The sequence below is a fragment of the Notothenia rossii genome (genome assembly GCF_949606895.1).
Source record: "Notothenia rossii genome assembly, chromosome: 1".
NCBI lineage: Eukaryota > Metazoa > Chordata > Actinopteri > Perciformes > Nototheniidae > Notothenia > Notothenia rossii.
Genome location: NC_136912.1, coordinates 37,050,950 through 37,077,008, shown reverse-complemented (window position 1 = coordinate 37,077,008; position 26,059 = coordinate 37,050,950). Strand labels below are relative to the sequence as shown.

General features: G+C 40.5%; 3 protein-coding genes across 6 annotated transcripts in view; all 3 read left to right on the top strand.

The window, feature by feature from the left end:
• Positions 1–589: 589 nt before the first annotated feature.
• Positions 590–10,578, top strand: LOC307026074 (uncharacterized protein). Its single transcript, XM_079661178.1, has 4 exons — positions 590–749; positions 4,893–4,993; positions 6,037–6,100; positions 9,180–10,578. The coding sequence occupies exons 1-4, from the start codon at positions 677–679 to the stop codon at positions 9,710–9,712; spliced, it is 771 nt and encodes a 256-aa protein (XP_079517304.1). The 5' UTR covers positions 590–676; the 3' UTR covers positions 9,713–10,578.
• A 1,059-nt stretch (positions 10,579–11,637) lies between these two features.
• Positions 11,638–16,954, top strand: LOC307016769 (uncharacterized protein). 2 transcript variants are annotated; one of them, XM_079646085.1, is made up of 3 exons: positions 11,638–13,833; positions 15,692–15,753; positions 16,118–16,954. In XM_079646085.1, the coding sequence occupies exons 1-2, from the start codon at positions 13,176–13,178 to the stop codon at positions 15,736–15,738; spliced, it is 705 nt and encodes a 234-aa protein (XP_079502211.1). In that variant the 5' UTR covers positions 11,638–13,175; the 3' UTR covers positions 15,739–15,753; positions 16,118–16,954. The 2 variants fall into 2 exon arrangements, with proteins under 2 accessions (XP_079502211.1, XP_079502212.1); XM_079646086.1 differs by lacking the exon at positions 15,692–15,753 and having other exon boundaries at positions 11,639–13,833.
• Positions 16,955–17,737: 783 nt separating this feature from the next.
• The window catches only part of LOC307016736 (ETS-related transcription factor Elf-2-like), a 36,658-nt gene continuing 28,336 nt past the window's right edge, over positions 17,738–26,059 (top strand). The window contains exon 1 of one of the 3 annotated variants that reach the window (XM_079646015.1): positions 17,738–18,104. The gene's annotated coding sequence lies outside the window, so the exon portion shown is untranslated. Of the gene's footprint in view, positions 18,105–22,174; positions 22,526–26,059 lie in introns of those variants that run through there. The other 2 variants (XM_079646013.1, XM_079646014.1) reach the window with 2 other exon arrangements.

Genomic DNA, 26,059 nt, shown 5'->3' with positions numbered 1-26,059 from the left:
CCTTCCTTGTAGTTCTTTGGTCTCTTTTTAGTCTTGTTGTGTTTGTTTGTGGTCATTTTCAAGTTTCGAGGCTTTATTGTCATGTGCACAGTAGCTACAGTGTAGATATGGCAATGAAAAACTTAAGTCACAGGCTCCTCCAACAATGCAACATCAATATATAAAGGACATAAAACAAATACAATTGTTATAGAGAATGTTTTGAGATCTGCAAGTCAATACAAAAAAAATAGAAATAGTGCAAAAAGAGTCTATATACACGCAAATGTAATGTGATTTATAGATAAATAATTTGCAAGATGCACAGATTGATGTTTATGGATGTTCTTTAAAAAGTTCAGGTGTAGTCTTATGGCCAGGCATGGTATCATTCTTGGTGATTTTGTAAATGAAAGCTAGGGGTGTCACTGGGTCTGTGCCCGGTTTGCCCATTCATTGACAGGTTAAAGAATGCTTGTGCAAAACTCACAGCAAACCCATGGGTGCAATATCTCCATGTGGCCAGCAGGGGGGGGAGGGTGCTAGTGTCCTGGTTTTGGAAAGGGGGGTGTCCTCTCTGCAATCAGCATTGGACAGCAGCTGAGCTGAGTGCTCCTCCTCGCTTCAATAATCTTTAAAACCTGCTTGAAACCCACGAACACGCATTCATTTACCTGCTGCTAATAGCCGAGAGAAGATGTTCTGCAGACGGGCATTGCAGAGAGTCGGGCCGCTGGCACGGAGGGCTTTCGCACCAACATCCAGAAATGGTAAGTAGCTCCAAGATAGTCATTTAATGTTCATTCTGAATGGAGTTTACAGGATTTGCTATAAAATGTGTAGAAGTAAAATCTAAAGGCCTGTCTGATGCGTTTACCAGCTTTTCTGTATTAAAATGAATTGATTTATTTAAACGTTTTCTGAATGACTGTCTCCAAGTCAAACAGTTGAAAACGTGGTTAAACATACATGTAAAGAGTTACAAATGTACTAAGTTACATTTGCAGTAAGGATTCCTTTTTTAAATCTTGACAATTTTAGTAGAAAGTCTCAAAGAGGTCTATTCATTGTTATGGTTTCCATTGTGCAGAGCAGCAGTGGGAGGAGGTGTGTCCTGCTTTGGGAACACACCGTTCTTCCACTCTGGTTATGAAAGAGCGAACCACACACGACAAGAATGATTTGGTGATTCAACGTTAAATAACCAAGTTGCATCAAGTGCACTACATTTTTTTTTTTTGAACATGAAGTCAATCATCAAGCATTTAGTGAAGTGTTTGCAAAGGAATAACGAGTTATTAGCTTTTCTTTGTCCTGGTTACATGTTGTCCTAGGACTTTTTCAAGTGGCCACATGGAGTTCAGCTATATGCAATGCATACGTTCAACCCCTCCTAAAAAGCATATGAGAATGGGGGGAAAAAACGCCCAAAAACTACAATTGAATGCCAATAACCTTTTGCATTCAAAAACTTGAATCGACATGGACATTTAGTTTGCCAATGCATTTGTATTTTTAAACCTCACTCAAAGTGGTTCTGTTAAATTGAAGAGAATGTAAGGATGTAAATGTCATGACTTTCTCTTTTCACGAGTCCTTGCCCTAGATAATCCTTTAATTTTGGGATCTGAGCTTGTGGAATTTAGCCTGAGGTCAAACTGCTGCTTTAATTTCCTGTTTTGAAAACCAAACACATTTCTGCTCAAAGCTATAGCATACAAAAGATAAATTGTAACGGCAACAGTTGGTTGTATCTTGATGGCTGAATTGTGCAAAAGTTAAATAAAACTTCATGCCTGACAGGGCCAAACTTTGACCTGGTTGTCCTACAGGTCTGCATAACCATACCCCTCCCCCATGTCTGAGCACATGTCAGCTGAAAGACCATAGCAGGGGTGCAACATGCATGTGGAGTCAACCCATGTCATCATGGCGGCCATCTTGTGTGTTGTTGCCTGATGAGTGTGTCCATTTTTCTTACAGGCTTGAACCTCTGCAGGGATTAACTGATTACCTGTATAAATAACCTGTACTTGGCTTTCACCCTTCATGACGCTACTGTGTCATCGGTATTAGAGGACTTACTGTTACATTGGCTCAGTATCCACAACAGGACAATGTCAAGCTCTGTTTTTGTTTGTTCTAGTTGTTTTAATGTATCTGTTTGTAGATTTATTTGTGACTATTTATTCCTGATCAATTAAAAGAGTTGGCATTATCTATGAGAGGAATCAATAGTCAGAGACATGCTATTGAAAGGAATACAATCTTGATTTCCATCCATCGTCACTTTTAATTTAAGTGGTAGCCTATTTCAAGGAATACGTTTCTTGGGCCAGCAACCAATCATGCTAGCTTGGCACAAAATAAATGAGAACTTTGGTTAACGGTAGCAATATCTGCCATGGGGAACTTCTAATGCTAACTAACATGTGTATATTTTATCCTTTTTTTTTTTTTTTTTAAACCGCCACTGCCAATAAATTGTTTGTCCCATAACTATCTATTAAAGTTTTGTTTTCTTGTAAGTAAATACAATAATTAGTGTTGCTGGTATGTTCATTTTTTTTCTGTCTTTGCACAGAGCTAGTCTAGCTAGTTTCCCCCTCGTTTCCAGTCTACATGCTAGGCTAAGCTGAGGTCAAATCCTGGCTGAGCCAACATTTCCTCAACCTAAACGAGAGTAAGACTGAGGTCATCTTTTTTGGACTCCAGCCTCCCCAGTTGATACTCTGGGCTCCCTAAAAAAAAAAACATCCTCCCCTCTGTCAAGAACCTTGGAGTGACTTTCGATAGCACTTTTAAATTTGATAAACAGGTCAGCAGCGTAGTTAAAACCTGCTTTTTTTTAAAAATACGACTATTGGCTAAGACCAAGTCTTTTTTTTATCTTTTAAAGACTTGGAAAGGGTTATCAACGCCTTTGTAACCACAAGGTTGGATTACTGCAACGGTCTGTATGTGGGTATGGACCAGGCCTCAATTAGACGCCTGCAGCTAGTGTAGAACGCCGCTGCACGTCTTCTTACTGGCCACAAAAAGCGTGACCACATTACCCCAATTCTGGCCTCACTACACTGGCTTCCAATTCGGTTCCGAATTGATTTTAAACTCCTTTTTATTTGTTTTTAAAGCACTAAATGGGCTGGCTCTGCCTATATAGCTGAACTCCTCCAGCGCTACACTCCAGCCAGAACCTTAGGGTCTGCTGACCAGCTACTGCTGGTAGTGCCCCAGACCAGGCTCAAAACCCGAGGGCACCGAGCCTTCGCAGCAGCTGGTCCCAGGCTCTTGAACACTCTGCCCCTCCATATGAGGTCGGCCTAGACTCTAGGGTTTTTTAAAACAAAACTAAAGACTCACTTCTTCTCCCTGGCATTCTAGTCCGAGCAGAGTATGACTACGGACAATTCCCTGTGTTGAATTTTTATATTTGTTGTGGTAATTTATTGTCTTCTGTTCTTTGCGAATGTAGTAATGTGTAATTTATTATTTGCATGTACAGCACTTTGGTCTCGACAAAAAATCGTTTTAAAATGTGCTTTATAAATAAAACCTGATTTGATTTGATAAGCTAACTGGTTGCAGGCTTTAGCAGATGGTTTGACATAGCATAAAGCCCCAATATGTGTGGTACCACGACAGCGGTTATCCGAGGGAAGCGACAGATTTGGGTATCAATTCTTTGTAGGTAATTCTGAGGAGCGACTCGTCCCTATTGTTTCCACATCGTCATTATGTTACCATGACCTATTAATTAAAGGGAAAATGTAACCGATTAATAGTTATTAGTAATGCGCTAAGAAAATGATTACCTTTTGCCTAACACCAACATCTGTATATATCTTTTTTTAATTAATCATTCAAACTTAATTAAGGTCAGAGGTCATCTTTAATACTAAATCTTTAATTGTTTAAACCAATTCAAATCATCTGTACTTCTTTGACCAGCTATAGTGACTGCAACAGGGGAATGATTATCTGTATGTAAATGTGTGGAGTCATTGAGAAAGTCACAGGAAGAGTTATGATTTGACACACATGGAACATGGGAAGGATGAAAAGGGTGCTGGGCTGTACATTGTGTTCTTTCACTGCTTCAGATGGCCTACTCGTGTTGCGGAGTAAACCACATGCATGTGCACACACAGAGGGCGTGAATCATGCTTGAGATTATGTATGTACTGTAGCTGTGTGCACGTACACTCTTTGTATGTGTGAGATCTATGTAGAAAGAGATTAGGCTGAGGCAGTGTTTGGGATGCAGGGTGGTTTTATTTACGACCTTCTCTGCATGCACCACTGTCAATCCTTTTTAAAATGCAAGCAAATCTTTTACCGGCTGCAGCAATCACCACCACAAATAGCCTATTAAGAAGCATTTGACAGATCCTTAGTAACGCTTGACATGCGTGTCAAAGGACTTATCCACATGACTTGAAGCCCTTTAGATAATTAAATGTTTCTTTTTTAGATTGTGAAACGGGAAGTGTTTTCTTTGTGGAATTAACTTAAAGGACAATTTGGTGTTTAACCAGGCTGCTGCTAAATCTTTTCAACTCCTCTTCTAATGACCAGGGCTGTATTGTGTAACTGGATTAAGGGATAGGGACATGTTGACGCTGTCAGAAGGCACTATACTTTGTGCCAAGTCCAACTTCTGATGGCAGAGTTGCCTCAATAACGACCACATGTTTATTGTAGTTTCTCTTTGATTATCATTTCTTGACGTGCTCATTTTGTATCAAGTGACAAAAAGAAAATGCCCTTTATATGTTCAACTATTGGTAAAGTTCATGCATTCCATCCAATATTGCGGTTGATGCTTTAATATATAAAGTAAAATGTTTGCTTTTGGCTTCCAATCATGTTTCTAAGCTAACCCTGTACATCTGCCCTCTTGTGTTTCTCAGCAGCTCCAGTGCGACACATGGCCTTCGGGGTCCCCGGGGGCTCCAGCAACATGGCATACTTTGTCCTGTGTGGAGGAGGCCTCACTGCTGCAGTCGTCTATGTGAGTATCTGTGAGATTCCTCCACTCGAACTGCCTGGTCTGCATTTTTGTTGTTCTGCTGTGATTTTATTTTTATTTTTATTTTTTAAAAGTGCCGTTTCACTCAAAATCTGTCCTCTCATTATCAGTGCTGAGTGTAATTCAAAGATTTTGAAGGAATATTGAGTGATTTCTAGAGGGTAATAACTTTGTCCCTTTTCTAAGTATGACCTTTTTTTTATTATTTAAAGGAGCAAGTATACATGCTCTAACATACATGTGTTTCCCAATGCCAAGCATAGGTAACATCCATGTGACTCTGGGCATCTGTACGGTGTACTCAAAACATTTAGAAGGTTGAGTGTGGAATGCTGGACACTTTTCACATTTAACAACGGAAGTTGCAGTCAATCATTTGCTACTGCAAATTTTAGCTTGCTAATTAGCAGCAACGAGTGTCAGTTTCTGCAGAGCACAGCAGCCTTGTGCAGTTTGAACCACACAAGTCATACACGGCAAGTGTTTAAAGTGTACAACATGGTAGTGTACTAAGGAGAGTACATTACATTGAGAGACAACATATTCCAGTGGTGGCTGCGTGATTTAATGAAAAGTAATACCAATGTATTCAATTGAAGTTCTTCTTGAACCTAAACATGTTTTATTTGAAGTCACACATTCTGACAAACATTGAAAGCTTAGTTCAAACCACAATAGAAGATTTAATTAAATTTAAAAAAACAAGGTACAACAATCCAAAGTTGTCGTTTCTTGGCTGGTGTATACTGAGAGCCAGTAACATGCATCATCAGACTGAAACTGTGTAGAGCAGACATCACCACAACTCTGACAATGGAAGGGACATAGAACGTTCTTTGTGCATTCTACAAACAGTAAACAAGAACAAGTCTGCGCCCCAAGACAACAACTAGCAGGCTCTTTGCAAAACACAAGTGTATATCAGCTTTTGTGTTTATGTTAGACAAAATGTCAGTTTAAGCTTTTGCTTTAATCATTTGCTTTGTTGGAATCTAATGCTTGCATATCTGCCCTCTTTCTATCAGGCCTACAAGACAGTCAATGGTGGTGTTGAGGAAAAAGTCGTCAGCGTTGAATCCACAGCAACGGGTGAGTTGTGCACAAACACTCACACGCCTTACCATTACTCAACCTCCTTAGGTTGTATTTCCAAATAGTTCTACAAGAAGTTGTATAAAAACATGCATATCTCGTAACATGCATAAGTACATTTGTGACCCGCTCTATCGAAATCAGTCCGAAGTCGCAACGTCTCATTTCAAAATAAACGTGGATTTGCGTAAAACTATTTGTCCGGGTGTTTTGTTGGATTTTAAACAAACAAAGTCTTGGCTTTGAGAATATGAAACTTTTATTTCCAAACTCACACGATAAATACATTCTTTAAGCTTGTAAAGGGAAGATGACAGGCAATCTGCTCTTCCGCAGCGCCGCCCCCCATCCCTCCGGCTGACATTATGAATGTAAGCGTAGAGTAATCATAAATAACACGGCAGGGTCTGTTACCGTTTGTTTTCATCTGATTTCAATTAAACAAAGTCTTGGCTTTTTGAATATTAAACTTGTTTCGGCAAATTCAGATGATAAATACAACTTTGAAGCTTGTTACGGCATAATTACAAGAGGAGAACGGAGTAATGTAACGTCACAGCAGGCATAACAACAGCCGGTGTTTCTCATGAGGGTTTTCCCCGGGAAAACAAACGCAATACACACAAATGCAAAAAGACACAAACACACACACACACACACACACACTCGCGAGCTTCCCCCAGACCAGTAATCCAAACAAAAATATCTTCCCTCCGTAGTATTTTGATCATTTGCTCCGCTAATAATCAATCAGATCGATGGATTCCAGAGAAGAGAAAACTTTGAAGGCCTTTTTCTCAAAATGATGACTCTTTGACATTATATAATGTGACATATTTCGCTTAATATTTGGAGTACAACAACAATCCTGATATCATTAGAAAGCTAGGAATATCCTCTTTCCAGCAGTGTATACAACTCAAAATGTCTCTTCGGGTCAAAGCAGGTCACATTTCAAATTGACTAGAGTTAATCCCAATTAACATATGTCCACATGAATAGAGTATTTGTAGGCAACGTGAATAGATATTGGCAACGGAAGCAATCATGGATACGTTTGGTCAATATTACCTCACTGGACTACAATTACTTCAAGTGTACTTTAGTTTAGAAAACTGGCTTATCTACTCAGGTTTTAGACTTCATCTACATTCTTATATCTCAAGTTGCTATTGGACAGTATACAATGACTGGTGCAAAAATGAAGGTACTCTAGATATCTGCTGGCTACACCCCCAAAATATTGGCAGTTGCCTGCAGAGGCTCATTGTCATTTAACTAATAGCTAATGGATTCCGAAACTAGTCTACAACAAACTCCTTGAATTACTGCAATACATTATCATATTACGCAGAGATGTTCTCCATAAAAGTGTAGTCTGTTGGCACTAAGCTTAAAGTACATCAGTTTTGCAAGTATTTGATCAGTCGCAAATAATTGGATACATTTTTGACCTGATCTAGCGAGTCCTTTTTGGAAAGACAATCTTCATCGACCCTTAAGAATTAATTAATTTGAAAAGACTAGACTAAGATGACCAACTGCGTAATCACACAACTGTGGATGGAATTGACGTGTATCCTTGTGGTATTAACTGAAATAACCCAGGACAAAAAAAAAACTTTGGACTCAATAATATCTATCGTATAATGTGATAAAGGGAGTTTAATTTTGCTCAATGAACATGTACCGAGTACTTTAAGAACTGCTGTTCTGAGATATGGAAGGCAAAATAAGGCAGATCTTGCTGCATTTCCGAGTTGGTTCTGGCTTCACCGCCCACATATCAAACATGGTTGCATGATCACTCTCAATAGCTTGATCTTGCCTGTCTGTTTTCATTTCTGTCTGAGATTGATTTGTCTATTCAGCCGGTACGAGCCTGGATAGAGTGGCTCAGCGCCTAGAGCAGCAAACTATCCTGTAATGTGGAAAAGCTTTCTATGGTCCGGGTGTGTTCATGCAGCCTGGAAATGTTTTGTTTTTGGTCAAAGTATAAAGTTCCGCTCCATCCATGATTATGATCAACATCAACTTGTGCTGACACGAGTGTCATTAAAGTGTCATTTAGTTGGGTGATTTGGCTGTATGTAGAAACTCACCTTGGCCACATTTGAACAATTTCAATTTTTGTAGCATTTGGACTACTTAAGCCATGAGAGGCAAATGAGGATAAAAATAAGTTATTTAATTCCAATATCTTTTTATGATTTTAAATTAACATAGCAGTACCCTAAATAAACACTTCTATTTTCCACCTTAAGATGTGTACGAGCTAAAATTAAATGGTTTCTTAAAAAGACCTTCAGTGAGGTCATCACCTGTTGGGTTTAAGGATTACCTTTCTCTTTCACTTACAACACACCGCTTTGCTTTTTAAGACCTAAACATACCTACAAGACGGATAACTAATTTATTTGTATTTCATTTTTGCCCGATATCGTTAAAGACTGTATGTAGCCATACTTTAATATTGTTTCCCTAATATGTTGGGTTTCCAGGGCCATGAAAGATTAAGCTGGGTCTTCAGAAGAAGTTAAGGGGATTGGAGGAAGAATTTGACCTTAGTCACCTAGAGCGGATTACTGAGACGCATCTCTTATATTACATCAACCACTTGCTTATTTTTTAAGGGGTTTATCAATAGTGTTTAAAAAATCTGACGTCTATTTCCTTTTCAATTATGTTGTGGTGGGATTAATGAATAAACGTGACGCATTTAAAAAGAATACGTTTTATGTTTATAAATCGAGCAAACCGTGCCTTTCCTTTTACATATATGAAGTTCTGAAGTAGGCTTGTTGGATGAGAAATGTTTTCATAATTACAAGGTGAGCATTCATAAATAATCTTTAACTCAATATTGACCTGAAATCATAGTTGTTGTTTTTGATCTACTCGAGCAGCCCTAGTTGAACTTGCTGTGCTTGAGCTATAATCTACTCTAATGACCAAATATTGTTTTGGCAAATAATCCAGAGATCTTTACACAAAAAAATGTTTTGGTGACACCCATAACAATAATAAAGTGAAGAAGTGTTTATAAAATATAGCTTTTCTCTCACTCTATCTGCAGCTCCCTCGGCAGAGCCAGCAGCAGAAGTAACGGCCCCCGCTGCTGAGCCCGCCCCATTGGAGGAGGCTCCAGCTGCAGAGGTGGTGGCAGAAGTCGTCACAGAAGCTGTCGCAGAGGTCGTCGCCGAGCCTGGTCCTGCAGAACCAGTGGCAGAGACCGCCGCAGAACCTGCCGTCGAGGCCGCACCTGAAGAAGCCCCCACTGCAGCCTCTGAGGTCGTGACCGAGGTGGCAGCTGAGCCTGCAGCTGCAGAAGAAGCCGCGGCTCCTGTTGTGGCCGAGACTCCTGTGGAAGTCGCCGCTGCTGAGGAGACGCCAGCAGAGGCCCCTGCTGCTGAGGCCCCTGCTGCTGAGGCACCCGCTGCTGAGGCACCCGTAGAAGAAGCCCCCACAGTAGAGGCCCCGGTTGCAGAAGAAGCTCCAGCAGCAGAGAGCACTGGTACGGCAGCAGTAGATGAAGCCCCCGCTGAGGCAGAGACGGGCTCTGTGGCCCCCGAGGCTGAGGCCGCCCCTGCTGCAGAGTTGGCTGCATAAAGATGTGACGTGCCATAGTTGCTCCGCGTTAGTTGTGCCGTGTCCCGCCTCTCTGGCCCGGGAAAAAAGGACTCATGAACCACTAGATTTCTCTTCCAGTTGCTCAATAAATGACCAGAGGTTCATCAGTCCAGTTTTTCAGGTGCCTGCCTTCCCTTACATCACCCCAACCTTCTGACCCAAACCAGAACATTTGGCATAAGGCTGTTGAGATTCAGTTTGGAAATACCTATTTCCCATAGGAATTGTTTTTAAATAACAAGAGCAAATGCAATTAATGGTTTGGAAGATGTACAGTTAATGGGAGTGTTGAACCAGGTGATTTAAGGGATATGAAAGAGTTATGTTTATGTGAATTGGTGTTCTAAAGTGCCCTTAAAACAGGACAGCCTCTTTTTATCTAAATATGTCCGCATGGTGAATGAATGTAGTCCATTTGACATATTGTGTAAGTCTCATTCAACATCATTTGCACTTGGTCTACTCACTTACAGCTAAGTCCCATGCCTCATTGCTTATGAAAGGATTATCATGCAAACCGGGAGAAACCCAATTGACGCAAATTTAGTTTTGACAGTCTCACATTGCGTTTGACCAAAAACGGTTTGCTCTTTTCCTGGCTGCAGCACTTGACTAGTTTTCTTCAATTCTTTTGCACATCTCCTTTAATTTCTACCCCATTATGATAATTTTTCTTCTTGCACATTCAAACGCATAATTTGCCAGCCAACTCACTTCTCCTACTTTGTTCTTTGAATGTGAATTTGTTTCAGGGAACACTGCGGAAAGTTAATTCACCTGTTTTTGAGCAAGTTGTGATTAATACAGTTGAGTTATTCAAAGAATAAAACATCACTGGATGATAATTGAGTGTCTCCCTATTGCATTTTTTAAATGACTATATTATGGTTGTGCGGTAAATGTATAGTTTAAACAATGTAGGTTTTATTTGTTTAAGCTTAACATTATGTTTTGTGTTAAATGAGTTGTTCAGAATAATAATTGTATTTGTCCAATGCTTATTTTAGGCATCTCCCTTATCCCATAAATCTTGTAGGTGTAGAAACGCCCACTTCCTGTAGAAATGCTTAATTTCCTGGAGAAACCCTGTACCATGTTCATGCTCCTGTGCCTCTAAGATTGTGCTGAGGGTCACGTTTATTCACATTGCTCAAAGTATTTTAAAGAGTCCTCACTATGCGCCTGGGGGTTTCCCTTTCCTGTAGTGTGTTATATAAGTTGAAGTGCATGTTGATGGTCTGCAAAGGCTAATATCCCAAAATGTGTCTCTCACACTTGGACAGTAAAGCATGCAAACATGTCACAGTAGAAACAAAGAAGACACATGAAAATGAGCATAATGGAGCCCCTTAAGAACTAGCCATAGCAAAGCACTGTGATTTCTACATGGGATAAAAGACAGCATACTGAAAGCTAAGCAAAATACAGAAATATTTGCCTACAAATTGTGTGTAATGCATTGATCTGAAATATTTGCAATGTCAGGGAAGTGCTTGCAGAGCTCGCTAAAGAGCCCGTCAGATGGATGTGGCAAGTTCTGGACAAGTTAAGGAAAAAGAAACCTGCAAGCACTTAGCTTAATGCATACAGCTCTAACTTTCTTTTTTTAAATGGCCTTCAGATTTGATTTGGCTTTTTGTTTGTGGTCTTAATTGTACAGTTTAATCCCTTGCAGACGGGTTAGGACTAATCCTAGATTATTAAGCTTGTTTTAGGGTGTCCTATAGTAGCTGAGCAGGAAAACAGACGGGCTCATGGGAAGTTGTTTGCGGTTCAGGGATGTTGGCTAGTGAACAACAACTTTTTAAGGGTTCACCTCAAAATCAAAAGTAGATATTTGTTCTCTTACCTATAGTGCTATTTATCAATCTAATGTTGTACGAGTTGCAGAGATGTCTACCTTATGACTAATATAATGGAAGTAATCGGTTTATGGTGCTGAGAAAACCTCATCGGCAATGTGTTTTTCCAGAAATCCTAAAACCTTTTTTTGGAGCTTCACCTAGAAACTACAACTTTCTATCAAATCCCTGCTTGCATCTCTGGATCATTTTCCTGAGTTGGCTGCAGTTATATCTCAGCCGAGGAGGAAGCCATTAATCGCGATGGCTTGATCATGAGCTCCTCCAGGAGTAGATATTATACTATTCTTTATGCGCATTGTTACTTGACAAGTTACATGAAACTCCTCAAATCAAAGTTTGGGATTATCTATTTTAACTGGGTCCGGATTTCCGTTAAGACATTGCTGCTGAGTTTTTAAATGCAATCATTTGGTGCTTTGAGCATCACAAGCCGAGTGCCATCTAGCCATATTCTATTTGAGAGAAGGCATACATTTCTGCAGCAGATATCCCTAACACCCTGCAGCTCACACCTAAACAATCTACATTAATAAAGAGCACTACAGGTCAAACTAAAAAGGGCTGATCTGATTTGTGTGAACTGTCCCTTTTAAGGCTTTTGTATTGAAATTGAGGTCTTTCAATCCAATTCTCTCCAAAAAGAGTTTCATGCATTCACTAAGATATCAAATGTTTGAAGTGCTGTTTTTGTCTAGAAAAGATTACAACAGCAGTGTGAACTGGGCAGGTAGTCTCCTCTAGAGTACTCCCTGAACCTGGTGACTGTAGATAGAAAAATGACCAAGGTAAGTGGAACTCACACAGCAAGCACTTCATATACCAGGATTAGTGCTGAAATGGCCTTCTCGCAGTTTACATTCATTCACAAGGTCTGCAACAGTGATTTTAATTACTGGTTATTCCGGCATTTACTTTTGCTCAGTAAATTAGAACCCTGACATTCACAATTGAAATTGTACAGCACTGGAACACAGTCAAATGTCAGTTTAGATCATACAACAGTAATCCTGTGTATTATCAGGATTCCAATAAAGGATAATACATTTATAATAGAACAACTTCACTGCAAATGAGGCTCAAATACTAAGAGCTGTTGGAATGTTTGGACATATATTTAAGCAATTACTTCCTTTCCTTCAGAGTCTCCCCCCGACCGGTTCTCAGCTGTGAAGGTCTGGGCCAGCTCTTCAGTAGAGATCGCAGCGGCTTCTGTTGGGGAGACGCGTCTGGTGCAGGCTGTTCAGAATATAGAGGAGGACATACAAAGCTTGGAAGCCACACTGGAGGAGGTGAAGCAAGAAGTCCTTGAGACAATCCCAGAGGACATATCTGAAGAGGTATCCGTTGTGGAGAATGAGGAGGAGCTGAAGGCTGCAGAAGATGCTGAAGCTCCTGCTGCTGAGGAGCTGATCCAAGAAGAGACGCCTGCTCCTGTAGAAGCACCAGAGGAGGAGGAGGTGCTTCTGCCTGAGGAACCTACAGCTTCAGCAACCACGGTGGAGGAGGTGGTTGAGGAACCGGCAGCATCAGCCCCATCGGTGGAGGAAGTGGCTGAGGAACCGGCAGCTTCAGCCCCAATGGTGGAGGAGGTGGCTGAGGAACCGGCAGCGGTTGTGGAGGAGGTGGCTGAGGAGGAACCGGCAGCTTCAGCCCCAATGGTGGAGGAGGTGGCTGAGGAGGAACCGGCAGCTTTAGCCCCAATGGTGGAGGAGGTGGCTGAGGAACCGGCAGCAGTTGTGGAGGAGGTGAGTGAAGTTGAATTTGAGGAAGCTGCTCCAGAAGAGGACGTCTCCTCCCCAGAACCCTCACCTGAAGATGCGGCTCCAGCTGAGGAAGAAGCTGTACCAAGTGAGGAGGCCACCACTGCAGAAGCTGCCCCAGAGGAGGAGACAGCGCCTGCTGCTGAGACACCAGTGGAGGAGGAGGAGGCAGCAGCAGCAGCAGAGGAGACGATGGAATCTGAGGAGGACACAGCAGCAGTGGTGGACACCAGTCAGCTGGCAGCAGCTTCCTCCGGGTCGGACCTGGAGGTCCTTCCTGCTGCTGAAGCTGAGTCTACAGTCAGTTCAGAGGCTCCAGAGCCAGAGGCAGAGCACTGCCACTCCTACCACTCCGCTCCTTCCGAAGCGGAGGAGGTGGCGCCACCTGCTGCTTCGGGAGAGCAGCTGTCCAGTGAGGAAGCTGTGGATTTTACACATGACCTAAAGGAAGAAGTGTCCCTGGTGGAAGGACAAGGTAATAACATACTGTATGAAGTGCTGGTCAGAAGTTTTTTGAACACCACATACCTAACATGTGTTGTCTATCTTGCAGCACGATAGTTACACTTGTTGCTTTGTCGATGTATTTAAAGTAAAGTAAAGAAATGGTATGGAATCAAACCCTCTCTATGGAAGCACTGAGAGGCAAGTGAGAAAAGATTATTCTGATCTCCACCAATTTGTTTTCTCTCCTTCTTTAATGGTTTTAGAAATATATTAAAACACTATTTTTCTTTTTCAGGATAATCTTTTGAAATCCTTATTATTTTTGTAACAACAGTTAAAATAGTTGGAGAAAGGGGTGACATACTTTTTTGGCATGAACATTTAGGAATAGGACAGACATAATTTATGTTTTCATCCAGGTGACTTTACATGTCCAGACACGAGGTACATGAATAGTGTGTTTGCAAGTTATGGAACATTACCGTCCCTCTTTCTTTTGGCTAGAAAACCTGAAAGCCTATTGAGAACATCATGGTGCACTTCAGCCCCTTGTGGCTGAAATCAGCATTACAACAACACAAATACTTTTGCAACCATCTGTTTTGGAAAAAAAGGCTTGAATAACACATAACATTTAAATGTATACATTTATCCACATGTTAGACAATACATGTATTATACTTATGTAATTGAGTATGATAAGTAGGGTATTTCCAGCCTTTATTTATCCAGATTGTCCCTTGAGATCATAGATCTATTTTTCAAGGGAGACCTGCAGTTGGTATGGTGAGGAAGAGTTCCCCTCTGAACTTTCTCACTGTGCTGACACTACACATTAAAGGAAACTAAATGGCAGCACCATTGCACAAAATCCATAAGCACGGAAGGACTAAAAAGCAAATGCGTTTTTTCTGGTAATCCATCTTTAAACTGGGATCTAATGTGTGTTTTCTACTTCCCTTGACATGACTAAATTGCCTTTGAGTGCTTCCGTAGACAGGTATAACTAATACCAATAATAAATCAGTGGGATTGTGCACTGAATTTAGTGCGCTGAACTTTCACGGAGTAGCAAGTTCGAACCCCACTGCAGTCAGCATGTCGTTGTGTCCCTGGGCAAGACACTTCACCCCAAGTTGCTCCTGTGGGGATTGTCTACAGGATTGAATATGTAAGTCGCTTAGGATAAAAGCCTCTAACAAGTGACATGACATGTAATGTAATGTAATGAATCAATCAACTATATTTAAGTGTGTCCGGTATTGTAAATGCTGGACTACTAACATGGCTTGATCACACACTTAAAAGATTCAACCATCTTTCACATGGTTTTCAGTTACATCTGTCCTTTCCCTGTTTTGAGGAAATGATGTAAAGGCAGACATGGATTTGTTAGTTTAACAAACATTATCACATTCAATGATCAAAAACGTAATGATTAGTCTCTAATAAATGGGCAACACGTCCCACACCTCCCAAAATAAATTCAGTGTGGAGGATGACAATTTCTTCTGTTGACTTACAACCTATGTCTCCTTTTTTTAAGCTGACATCTTTATTGATGACATCTTTATATTGAAAGGCTTTAATTAGCAGTCTATGAAGACCACCTCATAAAACCAAATGACATAGAAACATTAGAAACTGAGTTTGCATTTCAAACATGTCTACATCATTTGATTACACATTGCATGCCATTACTCAGAGGTGCACATGTAAGGGACTTACTCAGTAAATGCTGCTAGATTGAATTTAATTCAAATACATCTTGAATTGTTGAGAGTCCCATTTACACAATACAAAATAAACTATTATTTAAAAACAAAACGATCGGAGTCTTCCCTGTGTTTGGCTCTGACCACATGTATTTCTGCCTGTATCCACAGAACCAAAGGGGTCTTTCTGGACTGTAAAAAGCTGCTCAGTGATGTAATAGTACAGTTAAAAGGTAAAAAGCAGCACAGCTATAAGAAGAGTAGAGCGACAGTCAGTAGAATGGACATCTCCAGGATATTCTCAGAAAGCCACATTTTTAATGTAATTTATAGAACTGAATTCAGACAACTAGATTTATGTTTTCAAAATGAAAAAATTAGACTTTAAGAACTAAGATAAAAAGAAAATATGTATCTCTTATTGGAAAGTAAAACAAATGTTTAAAAAGCCCTGATGTAATTGATCCCTTCACTCTATGCAGCCCATGTCCATTCTACTAACTTAAACTATACGACAAGCTGGTAAATGACATAGTCTCTTACACGGAGTGCGTTGATGTGTACCATACAAACTGGTGTTGTGCTTGTGTGTTCCAGCAACAGAGACTATGTTGGTGGTGGCAGCCCAGTCATGACAGACAGACGCGTGCCTTCCACAACACTCGAGCCAGGACCACTGATGGAAACAGGAGCTGAGCAAACAATGTTTTAACTAGCTAAGGTGTCCTCTATGAAATGTTATCAGAAGTATTTGTATTATGTTACCCATCTGTTTCTGATCATATTAGCATTTGGGGAGTTATTCCCTTTATGTCCATTAGGGGCCCCTGTTGCAAAGCTTTTAATGCTAGTTAAATGGAGACTTTTCTTTTTAGAAGGAAGTGGATTGGAAGGGGGTTATTGTAAATGTATTGTAATCTACCTAACACTTTCTTCAAACTGCACCATGAGATTTAAAACACCCATGTGTTTTCTTCAAGCTGATATAATAGCCATCAGATACACATTTTTGTCCTAGTGCAAATGTATCTTGAACTATCTTAAGTATTGTCATGCAGTCCTAGAAGAACACTTGAAAATATACCTGTAATACATAAGGCACCAATGCTGATATTTACTTTTAAAGTTGTAGTAAAACCATACGTTGGTGTGTATATAAAATATATATATTGAAGATATTGGTGTCAATCGTTTACCTTCAACAGCAATACATGTGTAATATATAAAGATCCAAATTGATTTTGTACCATTTAACTTAATAATATTAAAAGTAACATGCCTACAAACCTTAAGAGTTAGATGGATGGAATGATGAGCTTTGTAAATATATTAACTATATGTGAATACAGTAGCCTACATTTACTATACCGATTTGTATTTAGTTCATTCCGATGTCCTTTTGTCATGATAATGTGCTCACATAGACCCTTTAAATAAAGTGAAATAAAGTGACAACAAATGTAACTCAGTTTAGCTGCATACCATTATTTCAAAGTCTCAAAGTCAACTTTAATGTACATTTTTCTGTGTGTTTGTACAGACAGAGAGTTCGAAATAACGTTTCCAACCATTTCTAGTGTTAATTGATGTTAACATAGTAATGCACTGCGATATGTCCGTACACTGACCACTTGATGGAGATAGATAACTGCAAGGAGATCATTTGTGAAAGGAATTGTCGTTAAGTAAAAGTACCAAAAGTCTCATGTTCAAATATTCCATTAAAAGCATAAAGTCCTGCATTCAAAATAGTGGCACAGATGTAGACAAACAACGTTTTGGTTGTTGTTCGACTGGTTTCTTTAGACTTGGATCATTTTAAAAGTTGATCATGTTCTTTCATTTTAAATCTTAATTTTAAAATATAAGCTATGTAAAAACACATACATTCCCTTCTATAAATATAGTGGAGTGGAAGTAAAAACTGGCATTGAATGGAAATATTCAAAGGAAGTACAATTATTAAATGTATTTAGTTGTCAAGGGAAGAAAAGCAAGGAAATGAATTCCTAATCAAACGAAACAATATACATCCTCTTCTATAGCTGAATGGGACAGGGATTTATTAAGGACTTTTAGTTTTATCAACAAAGAAAAAGACTCAACTTTATATAAAAAAGTGACACTGAAATGCATGAGTTTATTCGGTTTATTCTGGTGAACTGGGACTGTTTACTGTACGGCGTGACGTCATGGGGTTAATTCGCCTGAACGAGCGGAGTAAACTGACAGCCGGAGTCCGTCTCCATTAACATAGGAGCAGCCTGTCCTCTACCAGCTGCATTCTCCACAGGAAACAACCAGAGCACTGAGGACTATACACTCATCTGTCCGCAGGCTCCGGGCTCCTCACTGTGTATACAAACAGCTAACATTTGATTAGCTTTTGTTACCGTTAGCAGCGGGACTCGTCAGCCCGACAGTCGAGAGCAGCAGCCGCGGGATCAGAGCAGAGCCGCCCGGGAGGAGGAGAGGTTACTGGGTGTCACACACAGCAAACTCTCTTTAGCCAACCAGATAACGTCAAGTTACCGTCTTTAAACTAAGTTGGTTACCAGCACGGAGCACGAAGAAGAGCCACACGGTAAGTGAGCTGAGCTTACTTTAACCAGCATTAGCCACATGGTTTGTTGTGTTTTCTGACAGCTTGTTGTTGTCATAATGCTAACTGAGCTAGCTAACATTAGCCAAGTTCATGTCAACGTTCATGTCCTGTTTCTTATCGCTTTTCGAATGCGATGTGCTCGTGCAATGTGTCTTATGGCACAGTTTGTTCATAGATAAAACGACGTAAATGATGCAAGAGCTGGCTAATAATTCATTGATAAGCGTAGTGAGGAGCAAAGGTATCATTGCACTGTTTGCCTGACAAAATGACAGTCTTCCATATCTCTTCATTTGTAAGCATTGCAAACAGGCGGCCAGCCAACTGTGTGATCTTACATTGCTTTGATTAAGGATCTGTATGTGTCAGTGGCATCACTACAAGCTGACATACTTGGTGTCAACCTTTATATATACAGTCTATGGTGTCTGTCAACCCACTGAACATATATTGGCGTTGTAGGATGAAATGAGTGCATGTTATTGTAACCCTGCTGTGTGATGTAGTATCAGGTGGTGGGAAGTAGGTCATTGGTGCTGCTGTCAACCTTGTTAGAAGCGTTATCAAAAGAAAGATTCACACCCCTCATTCTACCTTAAAAAATGCATATTATTACGGTTATTCAGAAAGTGTAGAATTTGTATTATTATTTTAAATAAATCAAAATCAGATGGCCAAGTGCGTTGCAGCATACATAAATGAATAATAAGAAACACATAAAGTGGGTAAAACATATACATACTGTATAGAAGTAGAAAGTATGGTTTTAAAATGTCCAAAATGCAGCTGATCAAACCAAGTACGTGTTTATTACACACAATCTAAGTTGGATTTATCAAAAAACCTTAAATGTTTATCATTGTACCTATTTTTAATGGCTGTAAATTAGCCTTATCTAATAGCCTGGCAGTGGTTTTTTTAAGTTACTGCTCTTCTTGCCTTAGAGGTAGTTTTGATTTTGTTTTGTGAGCTGTACTGAAGTGCTGGTTAATGATTGACCTGCTTGCCTTCTGATCAGCTGTATATCCTGCAGGTTAAACCAACACATGAAGCTGTGTGAAGGTTTCTGCCCTATGCTCTGCTACAGTATAAGCCTCAATCCTATGAGGCCTGAAGAGAAAAGACTAGACTCTGAGAAGGGAGTGGTACCACTGAGATATGAGGGGGAGGGGCTGGGTGTAGCAGAATGCACTGTAATCATTGGCAGGCGGGTGGTCATTTATACACTTCCCTTCATTGTTGTTTTTATCAACAACAAAAAAACACATTTTTCTCATGTTCATGTTTTCATGTGGACATGCAGGTCCACTACTGTTGATTTCCTTTTGAAATTCTGCAGAGGGTTTCAACAAAATAGCTAGCCAATCAGAGCAGACTGGGCTCTGGTTTCAGACAGAGGGTGAACAGAGGTGCACAGTATGAGAAAAATAAAGACCTTTTTGAACATTCAACATTAGGGCTGCTTGATTATGGCAAAAATCATAATCTCGATTATTTGGGTCAATAATTGATATCACGATTTATTAAAAACGATTATCCATTATGAGTGTTTCCCACAGAATTTGATTCTATTTGTGGGGGCACCGCACAAAAAAAGAAAAGGCAAAGGCCCCTTAACCTATTCGAGTGGTCCACGCGTCCACCCCCCCTCAAATAAGATAATACATGCAAGTTCATGGCTACTGTAGACAACGTTCTTGTTGCTCTGTGTTGCGTTGTTAATGAGTGAAACACACCAGAGTTGAGGATCTGTGGGGTTTATTCTCCCAAAAATATAATTTACAATTTACAATTTAGGCATTTAGCAGATGCCTTATTCCAAAGCGACTTACAATGACCAATTACAGGGACATTCTCCCTGGAGCAACTGAGGGCTAATTGCCTTACTCAAGGGCAAGTGGCGTTCCAGGCAGTATTTGAACTCGCAACCTTCCGATCATCAGCCCACCTCACTATCCATTAGAACACCAAAAAAATATATATAATTTTTTTTTTTATGAGATCCATTTGTGGCGGACCATATTTAATTGTGGCGCCCGCCACAAATAAATCAATGTATGGGAAAGACATTACTTTGAAAACATCCATTTATTGAAAAAATGTGAACAGTATGTTTTTAACAGTTGATTACCCTGAACTTTACGTATAGTTCAACTGGAAAACCCAAAAAGAAAAAAAGAAGAAAAATCGTTTTATTTCGATTACGTTGTTTTCGTAATCGTTGCAAGCCAAAATCGTAATTGCGATTAAAATAGGACTCATTGAGCAGCCCTATTCAACATACACATTTGAAACCTAAAAATGAGTCTTACGGAGCGTCCACACAGCAGCGTGCGTTGACGCTTGGCGGTGGGCGTGTCTCAAGCTTGGGGAGTCAACGCGAGCAACGCGACCAACAACCAATCACATGAATCTCCCGCCCCCGACTTACAAAGCGAAAAACATTCCATCTATATATAATGCCTATGCCTGCTAGCTGTCCATTCAATGTTTAAACGAGGTACACTGGATATAAACTCCCCAAACAGACGAAAACCTACCCGTTTCACCCACTATCTCTGCCACCTTCCTCCATGCCGAAGCTTCAAAAGTTGAAAATGGTTCAACTTTTGACGCGAGCAACGCGTAGCTACGCTCCCCACAATGCAGTTCGGCGAAGCGTTACGTCAACCCATTCAAAGTGAATGGGCAGAAGCGTTGGAGCTTCAACGCACGCCGCTGTGTGGACGGGCCGTTACAGAGCCCCTTCAACATGTTCCCTTTTGAGAGGCTTGATCCTGCTTGCATTACGGCTCCTACACACGGTGGCGTGCGTTGCCGCTTCAACGCTTCTGCCCATTCACTTTTAATGGGGTAACGTCACGATTTGCCAAACTGCATTGTGGGAGCAAAGCGTAGCTTCTCTCGCGGTGCTCGCTGCAAAAGTAGAGCAATGTTCTACTTTTGCCGCCTCGACGGAGGCGTCAGCCAATCGAATCATATGCCAGGGCAAGCTCTAGCCAATCAAACCGCGTGTTTGTGTGTCTGGGGCGGTAGATTCATGTGATTGGAGCCCCCCCGCGAGTGAGCGACAACGCACACCGCCGTGTGTAGGAGCCGTAAGGCATGTTCGGCTTGATAAAGGACTTGTAGGGATGTTTCCATTGTCAATGTATCCAAGACAAAATCATTTCATGTTGATAAGGTTTTCAATTCATGGACTAATATATTCAGCACCAAATGTAATTGTAAAGGCCAAAGGTAAAAACATTTTGTATTGAATAATATGCTCCTGAATGTCTCTCACAATTCCATTTTATATATATTATTTTGTGTGTGTTAGAGTAAACAATCTAGTAAATCTAACACAATTTTTCTACCATTTCTCCCCACACAACGCATCTCAATGCTGACATATAAGGCAAGAAGATTGGGTTTTTGTAGAAAAAAATGGTACGGTTCCCGGCTTATTCCGATAACAGACACTATAACACTGCAGATCATTTATACAATTCAAATTCAAGGTTTTATTGTCATATGCACATAAGCTGCAGTGTAGAAATGACAATGAAATTATTCTGACCCGAGATCCTCCAACAATGCAACACATATAATAAATTAAAAAAATACAAATAAAAAATAGTGCAAGACCATATCATGTAGAGCATGAGTTATAGTGGAACTTGCTTATTTGTGTGTGAGATAGGGTGAATGTCAAGTAAATCCTAAGGTCATGCTTGAGGTGTATGTGCACGTTGTGTCATCTTTGTGTCTCTGTGTGTGTTGGCAGGGCACAAGGCAGGGCGCTGTATCTCTACCAGCAGCCCCAGTTACTTGGAACAAAAGCTCTGTTGTTGAAGGATCATGTGACTGTGTGTGTGTGTGTGTGTGTGTGTGTGTGTGTGTGTGTGTGTGTGTGTGTGTGTGTGTGTGTGTGTGTGTGTGTGTGTGTGTGTGTGTGTGTGTGTGTGTGTGTGTGTGTGTGTGTGTGTGTGTGTGTGTGTGTGTGTGTGTGTGTGTGTGTGTGTGTGTGTGTGTGTGTGTGTGTGTGTGTGTGTGTGTGTGTGTGTGTGTGTGTGTGTGTGTGAGAGAGAGTTCCACCCTTGTCATGTGATCTGAGCTCAGGGCGGGGTCTGAAATGCTGACTCTCCCTGAGAGGGTTCTTCGACAGACAAGTAGCAAGCATGCAGGCAGAAAGGGGAGATGAACGACCGGATGGATGGATGGATGGATGGATGTCAGACTGACAGGAAGTGTGGAAGAGGGTCGAATACAGGTGGAGAGACAGAGAAGGGTGCAGGAAAAGCCCTGTTGCTTTTCCTTACGCTACACGCTACAATTATTTCACTCTCCTCGTGTCTCTTGGTGGATTCTAAGTGGCAGCCAAGTAAAGATGCAAGCTTCAACTTTACTGCAGCAAGGCAAGTTAGGACTGTCTTCCTTCTTATTAGTTTGGATGTGTTTGTTGGGATTTCATAGTGGGGGAAAAGTGGGCGTGTCAGGATAACTCTGCTGTAATTTGTAATGTCTTGAGACTGCTACTTATTCACCATGAACCAAAACAAGATTAGAGCAAGCTAATTGTGTAGTTCCACCCTATTGTGAACGTTTTTAAAGAGAGGTTTAGCTGTATGTCCAATATTCTTTACATTGAAGCAAAAATACTTTCAATTTCTGGCATACCAACTTGGGCAGGGTAAGTGTGCAGCTCAGTGACTGACTTTGACTATATTTAAAGGATTCATTACTTTCCTTATCTTCTTGTAGTTTCTGGATTCAATGGTTTGCTGCAATGGCACTCATCAATGTTTAAGCTGAGAAGGGAAAAGGCAGCCACGTGTTAGCAGTGCTCCAGCAGGTCCTGTTATACCTGTTTTTAAATCTTACCTGAGAGACTACTCCTAACAGATCTGGTCTGTTTGGTTCGTGTGGGTGTGTCTGTGCTCAAATGTTATCAACGGATTTGTGAACTCGGCCTGCAGCCTGCTGCATGTTTCATTTGACACCCGCCTTTAGCTTCACATTGTGTGGTGCATAACTATTTTCCTCATAGATGGTGGTTTTTAAAGAGGACATATCATGCTTATATTTGTATTTAGTGCCTCTACTGGGAAATGTCTCCATGCTTTCATGTTCAAAAAGCTTTTTATTTCTCTCATACTGCCTGTGCTCTTTTCACCCTCTGTCTGAAACCAGAGCCCAGCCCAGTCTGCTCTGATTGGCTAGCTGGCTAGCTGGCCAGCTCTGTTGTGATTGGTCAACCGCTTGGATATATGCCACCTAGCCTATCAAGTACAATGTGTTGGAGCACTAGCCAATAGAAGCGCAAGTGTTGTGTAGTGATGTCACTATGTTACAGAAGTAAACAAAGGAGTCCAATGGAGTTGTTTCAGGCATAGGGGAGAGTGTGGGAGAGAGCACAGGGATTTTAGCCTTTACAGATAATTTATTACTATTACATTATTATTATTACATGTTATTTGTAGACGCTTTTATCCAAAGCGACTTACATACATTCAGTACTGTGGACAATCCCCACAGGAGCAATTTGGGTGAAGTGTCTTGCCCAGGGACACATCGACATGCTGACTGCAGTAGGACTCAAACTTGCTATCCCCTGATTCCAAGTCCAGCACACTATCCACTTAGCCACAGCCTCCGTACATTTACAAAAACCTATATAACACAACATAGGAAAGGTAAAAACCTGAAAGCATAATAGGGCCTCTTTAATAACTTACTTGGAGAAAATATAATGAGTCCTAAACCTTGAGTGAGCATTTTAGCATTATTGGGGTCTCTTGTCTCGAAGTTAATGTTTCTTTTTAATAAGTGTTTGGTTTTATTCCCGCAAAAAGGGCTGAGATTTCCACGTTTTGTTATACGACGTAAAATATGTCAATAAATACTCCACTGGTGAACTTCTGTAGCTTTTACATGTCTTAGAAACAGCGGCTGCCATCAAGTGGCTAAATGAGACAACTTAACGCCAGCACACGAACATGTGTCCGCCTTTAGTTTAGAGGTGTAGGCGTGAAGTCATGCAAACTTCATGTTCTTTGTTCATATCATTGCGTTAGCTATTTACTTCTGCCGAGTTTGTTTGTTCTTCAAAAATCATCACAGTGGTGTTATTATGTGGAGATTATCCTGCTGAAGAACATGTGTGTCATAAACATGTTTTTGCAACTGATCTTATTTACTGCAATTTTCCAATATTCTGTTGACTTTAATCCAGGGATGCTCACTTCAGTTACGGCCGACAAAAAGATGTCATTACTTTACAACTCTTGGAATAGCATTAAAGAGAAAAATAACGTATGCAGTGCACCTATGAGATCTTATTGTCATTCAATGCATGTTGTTGTTTTAGTGCCAAATCATTCTACTGACCGAGTACACATACACCACAAACAGGTCTGTGCATGCTGTGCCTGTATTTCACTTAATCTCTATGGCTTTCTAATTAAGTTACTTTAATGCTCCGGATACATTACAAAAGCCAAGTGTGTCACAATCTCCAACTGTTCCATGAGCTTACATCACAGCTTCTGTCAGTTAAACAGCAATATAACGACACGTAGCGCAGCACTGTTTCTGTGCCAGAGAGTAAAAGGCACAACACAACAGGTGAAATATAAAGTATTCTCACACATTGAGAATAAATGGAGGAGAATAGTTTTGAGAGAATTTATTTAATTTAACATTAGAAAATGAAACTGCTAAAATTCATGATCACCCCGTCCTGATTTCCTGGGTCTCTGAAGCACCACATGTCCATTACATGCCCCTCTGGGAGACCTGTGGATGTTTGACATGTATATAATCATCACCCCTGCATACATACTGCACACCCAAATGCATATAGCTCTCCAAAGCGACACACAGCTCTGCACATGAGTGTCTGCTCCATGCTGTTGAATAAATAAAGAGAGAGGATTTGCATCCGGGCAGATATCCTGTTGGTCTCGGAAGCGAGGGAACACCAGCACAGCATGGCTCATCTATTATGCAGCCGTTAGAGTAACAGAGCATGGCTTCATACACTCTGTGTTACAGGACGTTGATGGTCAGTAGGTTTATACAAAATGAAAGAGTCCTCTAGCCTCGGGACCCACTTTGGCAATAAATCGCGACCCACCATTTTGAACCACTCAAATCTATTCAACAAAAAATCGTGCTATAATATATACGCATTTCAGCTGACAATATTAATTAAAGTGAAATACAGTGCATATATATGGAAGCCCATTTCCGCCACTTGAAAAGAATAAAATCCCCATGTAAAGTCATAATTATGAGATAAAAAAGTCGAAACTATGAGATCAAAAGTCATAATTATGAGATAAAAAGTCGAAATTATGAGATAAACAGTCGAAATAATGAGATAAAAAGTCATCATTATGAGATAAAAAGTCGAAATAATGAGATAAAAAGTCATAATTATGAGATAAAAAGTCGAAATAATGAGATAAAAAGTCATAATTATGAGATAAAAAGTCGAAATAATGAGATAAAAAGTCGAAATAATGAGATAAAAAGTCATCATTATGAGATAAGAAGTGCGCATGCGCTGCAGTGGCGCTGTCTTCAAAGGTCCCTTCATCACCTTGCTGCTCTCCACCATGCAAACGGCATCTAGTCCTAAATAAGGTGTAACTACTCTGGTCTTGAAAGAACATTACAGTACGCATCGAACCGATGTCCACAATCACGTTTATTCTCTTCTTTGCACAATCATGAAACACAGTGAAAAGGTGTTTGCCTAGTAGACCAGCAGTAGAATTACGTTATCACATCGTTGACACTTTTACCGCACACAAACACAATATAAACATCCGGGGCAAGAGGTCACATGACTTCCGGAAAGACAACTCTTATCATTTTTACAAAATAAAACAAAGTTCAAGCATACATTAAACACTCTTCAAAAAGGACAAAACAATAATCAGGGA